General features: G+C 38.0%; 1 protein-coding gene across 2 annotated transcripts in view; it reads left to right on the forward strand.

The window, feature by feature from the left end:
* Positions 1 to 7,270, forward strand: part of LOC123626630 (disintegrin and metalloproteinase domain-containing protein 32-like) — a 96,973-nt gene extending 89,703 nt beyond the window's left edge. For both annotated transcript variants that reach the window (XM_045535776.1, XM_045535777.1), the window contains exons 15-16: positions 6,363 to 6,401; positions 7,168 to 7,270. In XM_045535776.1, the coding sequence (XP_045391732.1) occupies positions 6,363 to 6,401; positions 7,168 to 7,174 (46 nt within the window). In that variant the 3' untranslated portion in view covers positions 7,175 to 7,270. The remainder of the gene's footprint in view (positions 1 to 6,362; positions 6,402 to 7,167) is intronic.
* Positions 7,271 to 7,649: the final 379 nt, after the last annotated feature.

The raw sequence follows: 7,649 nt of genomic DNA on the forward strand, positions 1-7,649 counted from the left end.
AGAATCACCGCCGGAGACGTGGAGCTCCGGGGACAGGTCAAGCCAATCCTCTGGGGGTGGACCTATCAGAAGCAGTCCCGCAACTGAGATAGAAAAAACTATAAACAACACACAACAGTCTCCCCCTCTGGACAAAGGAAGCAACATACCTAGATTGTTTCACAGCCTGAGAACAGAGTACAAGGCGTGCTGTTAGCCAGACTAAAGCTGTGAGAAAAGATCTAACGATAGAGCCAGATGGGAAGGGGTCAGGGGAAAAATATGGGGAGCACAAAAATCCAAATGGAAACCTCGCCCCCAAAGAGAAATACCAGCTCACTTCCAATTGACACAAACCAGATTCAAAATACCAACATGTTACTGGAAGAATTTCAGTTATGGATTATAAATAAGCTGAATAATATACAAGAAAAAATGGATAACCAACGCAAAGCAACCACAAAAAAAATCCAGGATTAGGAAGAAATATTCCCTAAAGACATTGAAATATTGAAGAAAAACCAAACTGAACTCCTAGAAATGAAGAGTTTATTCAGGGAGCTACAAAACACAGTGGAAAGTCTCAAGAACAGGGTAGACCAAACAGAAGAAAGAATCTCAGAGATTGAAGATAACTCTTTCCAATTAAATAAGTCAGTCACAGAGATGGAGCAAAGAAATAAGAAAAAAGATCACAGTGTACAAGAAATGTGGGATTATGTGAAGAAGCCTAACGTGAGAGTTATCGTCATCCCTGAGGGTGAAGAAGATAATAAGCAAGGGCTGGATAAGCTATTTGAAGACATAATAGAGGAAAATTTCCCAGGCATTGCCAAAACTCTAGATATACAGGTTCAAGAAGCTCAAAGAACCCCCGGGAGATTCATAGCAAATAGGAAAACACCACACCACATAGTCATCAGACTGACCAAAATATCCACTAAAGAGACCCTTCTTCGAGCTGTGAGGAGAAAGAAACAAGTAACATACAAAGGGAGGCCCATTAGAATTACGCCAGATTTCTCAACTGAAACTTTACAAGCAAGAAGAAGTTGGGGCCCCATTCTCACTCTTCTGAAACAGAATAATGCCCAGCCTAGAATCTTGTACCCAGCTAAGCTAAGCTTCTATATGAAGGAGAAATTAAGACATTCTCAGATAAACAAGGACGGAGGGAATTCCCCAAGACAAGACCACCCCTCCAAGAAGTACTCAAAAGAGAGTTACACACAGATCAGCACAACGAAGACCTACGAATGTAAAACTACCCAAGAGCTAAAGAGCAAATTCCAGCCACCACAATGGCTCAAGGGAGAAAACATAGCAATGAAGTTCTACCCAACAAGATGAACAGAAATCTGTCCTACTTATCAGTTCTCTCAATAAATGTCAATGGCATGAATTCCCCACTCAAGAGACATAGACTGGGCCAATGGATAAAAAAACACAAACCAAGTATCTGCTGTCTTCAGGAAACTCACCTAACCTGCAAAGATGCATTTAGACTGAAAATAAAAGGATGGAAATCGATATTTCAAGCAAATGGTAGCCAAAAGAAAGCTAGTGTGGCAGTTTTAATTTCCAATAATTTAGTCTTTAAACCAACAAAAGTAATAAAAGACAAAGACGGTTACTACATACTGGTGAAAGACACAATTCAACAAGAAGACATAACCATACTTAATATATATGCACCCAACTTACACGCACCCAGATTCATAAAGCAAACCCTACTTGATCTGAACCAAATGATAGACAATAATACTGTAATAGCTGGAGACTTTAATACCCCACTGACAGCACAGGACAGATCCTCCAAACAGAAAATAAGCAGAGAAATAGTAGACTTAAATAGAATGCTAGAACAAATGGGTCTGACTGACATCTACAGGACATTCTACCCGAATCCACTGAATATACATTCTTCTCATCAGCTCACGGGACATTCTCTAAGATTGACCATATCCTAGGACATAAAGCATGTGTTAAAAAATTCAAAAAAATAGAAATCATACCATGCATCTTCTCAGATCACAGTGGAATTAAAGTAATAATGAACCGTAACAGAAACTCTCATTCCTACTCAAAGTCATGGAAGCTAAACAACCTTCTCCTGAACAACTATTTTGTAAAGGAAGAAATCAAGTCAGAAATCAAAACATTCTTTGAATTAAATGCCAAAGACACACAACTTATCAAAATCTATGGGACACAACTAAAGCAGTCCTGAGAGGAAAATTCATTTCCATAAATGCCTATTTCAAAAAGACAGAAAACTTACAAATAGACAACTTAATGAATAGACTCAAAGATCTGGAGAAAGAAAAACAGACTGACCCCAAACCCAGCAGAAGTCGAGAAATTATGAAGATCAAATCAGAATTAAATGAAAAGGACAATGAAAATACCATAAGGGAAGTTAATAAAACACAAAAGTTGGTTCTTTGAAAAGATAAACGAAATAGACACACCACTGGCTAGACTAACCAAGAGCAGAAAAGAAAAATGTCTAATAACTTCCATCAGCAACATGAAAGGAGACATCACGACCGATGCCACAGAGATACATGACATCATCTATGAATTTTACAAAAATCTTTATGCACACAAATTGGAAAATGAGGAGGAAATGGACAAATTTTTAGAAACACATAGTCTTGCCAAGCTCAATCAGGAAGAAATAGAATTCCTGAATAGACCAATATCAAGAACTGGAATTGAAACAGCAATAAAAAACCTTCCCAAAAAGAAAAGCCCTGGTCCAGATGGGTTCACACCGGAATTTTACCACACATACAAAGATGAACTGGTGCCCATCCTACATAAATTATTCTCCAGTATCGAGAAGGATGGAATTCTCCCCAACACATTTTACCAAGCCAATATAACATTGATACCAAAACCAGGAAAGGATGCAACAAAAACAGAAAACTACAGACCAATTTCTCTCATGAACATAGATGCAAAAATTCTCAACAAAATCCTAGCAAATCGTATCCAAGTGCTTATTAAAAAACTAATTCATCACGACCAAGTAGGCTTCATCCCAGAGATGCAGGGGTGGTTCAACATACGAAAATCTATAAATGTAATTCACCATATAAATAGAAGCAAAAATAAAGATCATATGATCCTCGCAATAGATGCAGAAAAATCATTTGACAAAATTCAACACCGTTTTATGATAAGAACACTTAACAAAATAGGCATAAACGGGACCTACCTAAAAATGATACAAGGCATATATGACAAACCCACAGCCAACATCATACTGAACGGGGAAAAATTGAAAGCTTTCCCACTCAGAACTGGAACCAGACAAGGCTGCCCACCGTCCCCATTACTTTTCAACATAGTATTGGAAGTCCTTGTGAGAGCTATCAGACAAGAGAGCAGAATCAAGGGTGTCCAAATGGGGATAGAAGAGATCAAACTCTCACTCTTCGCTGATGACATGATGTTGTATCTGGAAAACCCCAAGGACTCAACTAAGAGACTCCTGGAATTAATTAATGAATTCAGTAAAGTCTCAGGTTACAAAATCAATACACACAAATCAGAGGCATTCATATATGCCAATACCATTAAATTGGAGAACCAAATTAAGGACTCAATACCTTTCAAGATAGCAACAAAGAAAACAAAATATCTAGGAATATATTTAACTAAAGAGGTAAAGGACCTTTATAAAAAGAACTATGAAACGCTAAGGAAGGAAATTACAGAACACGTAAATAAGTGGAAATCCATACCATGCTCATGGATTGGAAGAATTAACATTGTTAAAATGTCTATACTACCCAAAGTAATCTATATATTCAATGCAATTCCTATTAAATTACCAACATCATTTTTCACAGATTTAGAGAAAATAATTATACACTTTGTATGGAATCAGAGAAGACCCCATATAGCAAAAGCAATTTTAAGCAATAAAAACAAAATGGCAGGTATTAATTTGCCAGACTTCAAACTATACTACAAGGCTGTGGTTCTTAAAACTGCCTGGTATTGGCACAAGTGCAGGGACACAGACTAGTGTAACAGAACAGAAAATCCAAATATAAAACCATCCTCATATAGCCATCTAATCTTTGACAAAATAGACAAAAACATACTCTGGGGACAAGAGTCCCTATTCAATAAATGGTGCTGGGAAAACTGGATAGCCACATGTAGAAGACTAAAACAGGACCCACAGATTTCACCTCTCACAAAAATCAAATCATGGTGGATAACAGATTTAAACCTTAAATGGGAAACAATTAGAATTCTAGAAGAAAATGTAGGAAAGACTCTTACAGACATTGGTCTAGGCAAAGAATTTATGAAGAAAACTCCTAAGGCAATCACAGCAACAACAAAAATAAACGAATGGGACCTGATTAAATTAAAAAGCTTCTGCACAGCCAAAGAAACAGTCACAAAAATAAACAGACAGTCTACAGAATGGGAAAAAAATTTCGCATCAGATAAAAGACTGATAACAAGAATCTATTGAGAACTCAGGAAAATCAGCAAGAAAAAATCAAACATTCTATCAAAAAGTGGGCAAATGACATGAATAGAAATTTTTCAAAAGAAGGTATAAGAATGCCTAACAAACATATGAAAAAATGCTCAATGTCCCTAATCATCAGGGAAATGCAAATCAAAAGCACAATGAGATACCACTTAACTCCGGTGAGAATGGCCTTTATCAAAAAGTCCCAAAACAATACATGTTGGCGTGGATGCGGAGAGACAGGAACACTCATACACTGCTGGTGGGACTGCAAACTAGTGCAACCCCTGTGGAAAGCATTATGGAGATACCTTAAACAGATTCAAGTAGACCTACCATTCGATCCAGCAATCCCATTATTGAGCATCTACCCAGAGGAACAAAAGTCATTCTATAACAAAGACACCTGTACTCGAATGTTTATAGCAGCACAATTCACAATGGCAAAGATGTGGAAACAACCCAAATGCCCATCAATCCACGAATGGATTAGTAAACTGTGGTATATGTATACCATGGGGTATTACTCAGCTATAAGAAATAACGGTGATACAACATCTCTTTGGTTCTCCTAGAGAGAGTTGGAACCCATTATATTAAGTGAAGTATGCAAAGAATGGAAAAACAAGCATCACATGTACTCACCAGAAAATTGGTTTCCCTGATCATCACCTAAATGCGCATCGGGGAAGGATACCAATTGGATATCAGACTGAGACAGGGGGTGGGGGCAGGGGATGGGTGTATGCCTACATGATGAGTGCGTTGCGCACTGTCTAGGGAATGGTCATGCTTGAAGGTGCTGACCTGGGGAAGTGGGGGGTGGGGGGATGGGATGGAGGTTTGACTACATGGTGAGTGCCAGGCGCACTGTCTGGAGAATGGACATGCCTGAGGCTCTGACTCAAGGGGATGGGAGGGACATGGACAATGTGTATAACCTGAGTTTTTGTACCCCCATGAAGAGCTGAAAGAAAAAAAAAAAGAATAATTTTAAAAGCCACAAATCTAATGGGTGTGTATGTCAGTAGACTCACAGTCTATATATACAATTCCTTTTATTGGTTTTGGGGAGAACTAATTATATTAAATACCAATGTTTTATGGCCAGAGTAACAGGAAAAATCAACTATAAGTTTTGAAGGCATAAAATAGCAGGGGTAGGGAAAGGATGGGAGGGGTAAAATTATGTCACTGTTATCACTGAATTCTCTCACTAATCTCACTAACCGGTATTGTCTTATCTGTGAATTAATCTTGATTAATTTATCTTCAATTCCTTCTTTTCCTTCTCCCTTTATTTTACTTGGGGGTTAAGGAATCTGTGGATATAAAGAATTAAAAAGAGGCCTATAAATTTTGATTTGGAATTTTGGTAATAATTGGTATAAAAATAGAAGTTTGGCAAATATTTTTTAGCACAACTTTCAAAGAAAAGAGGTAAAATTTTCCACAAAAATAGGCCAGTGCGATGGCTCACGCCTGTAATCCTAGCACTCTGGGAGGCCAAGGCAGGACGATTGTTTGAGCTCAGAAGTTCAAGACCAGCCTTAGCAAGAGTGAGACCCTGTCTCTACTAAAAAAAAAAAAAAAAATAGAAAGAAATTAGCTGGACTACTAAAAATATATAGAAAAAATTCGCTGGGCATGGTGGCACATGCCTGTAGTCCCAGGTACTCGGGAGGCTGAGGCACTAGGATCGCTTGAGCCTAGGAGTATGAGGTTGCTGTGAGCTAGGCTGATGCCACGGCACTCTAGCCCAGGCAACAGAGTGAGACTCTGTCTCAAAAAAAAAAAAAAAAAATTTCTACAAAAATAAATATAACTTTGAAACACTGTATTATATCAACTTTATAATGTTATTTCCTTATATATTTAGATCCAAATCACAGGAAAGCATCCAAACACATGGCAGTAGGTAAGTACATTAGGAAGTGTCTCTTAAAATAAATATGTTTTTGAAATCAAAGTAAAATTCATAATCCACAATTAATTTCTAAGCATTGATTGGGTAGATGAATTGCTAAAGTACTATACCAATAAGTAACCTACCAATCTTTACTTAACCTTGTTACTAATGAGTATTTGAACAACTTAGGCTGTTTTTTTCTTCTGTTTAGTAAAGTTCTCTTACATTTGTTGAGAACATATTCTTGTTGATAGAATGGAATGAAAGAGTTGCACCTAAAAAGATATGTGTCAGTTTTAAGGCAAATTCATAATCAGGGCCATTTTATCCATTAGGCATTGTAGCACAATGCTTCAAAGCCATGAGTTTTCAAGAGCCCAAAACAATTTTTACAACATGGAAAACCAAAAATAATTGGCTCTAAGGAAAGGAAAAAAAATAAAGTTAATATGGATTTTAATTGCTAAAAAAATAAAGATATTGTTATATTGATAAATATTTCATTAAATATGAAAAAATGTTAAATTTTCTCATTTGGAAGTGCTTCTGATTGATTAAATATTTTGTTTCCTCAAAAATCATAGAGAATCATGACTTATATAAGTTACTCATGGCCAAATAATTTCATAAGGAAACTTTACTATTCTTTCAAGAATTCGTTTTTTTGAAAAATGAATTTTTCACGTGGCAGTACCCCAACTATTTGTACGCACTGCAGTGGAAAAGAAGTTGCTATCAGTACCTTGAGCATGCGTGCTTTTGTTTTCTTCCACAGTGACTAGTAATTCCCTTGGAAGGCAATGGACACGGAGAAATGAAAATTCTGCTTTTCCTCCTGTGGTCACAGCTGAAGGAAACAATAAACCAAGTGAAGACCAGTTTATGTGCCTGCGTGTCTGTTTTTCTCTCCCCTTCTCTCCCTCAGAATGCAGCCCCTAGAGCTGCAGTTCTGCCACTTCAAGGCCCTTAACAGAAAACATCCAAACTCAGGAATCTCCATCCCCACTTGAGTCCCTGAGCTCTTCCCACTCTTGCTCTCGCCCCTTCCCCCATGACACCCCCTTTTGGTTGACTGCCTGGGGCCCCAGATGCATCAGGTCTTTGCTGAGCCTTACTTAGGACCAGCTGTGGACAGTGGGCCATGTTCCTTCTCCTTTTCCTGCTCAACGGGCTTGGCTGGCTGCAGGTAGTTTAGTAAATCCAGATGTTGGCCCTCCTCATCTTCCTCATGACCGCGGCCTGGGCTTCTGTGGGGAC

This window comes from Lemur catta, chromosome 22 (genome assembly GCF_020740605.2).
Source record: "Lemur catta isolate mLemCat1 chromosome 22, mLemCat1.pri, whole genome shotgun sequence".
Lineage (NCBI taxonomy): Eukaryota > Metazoa > Chordata > Mammalia > Primates > Lemuridae > Lemur > Lemur catta.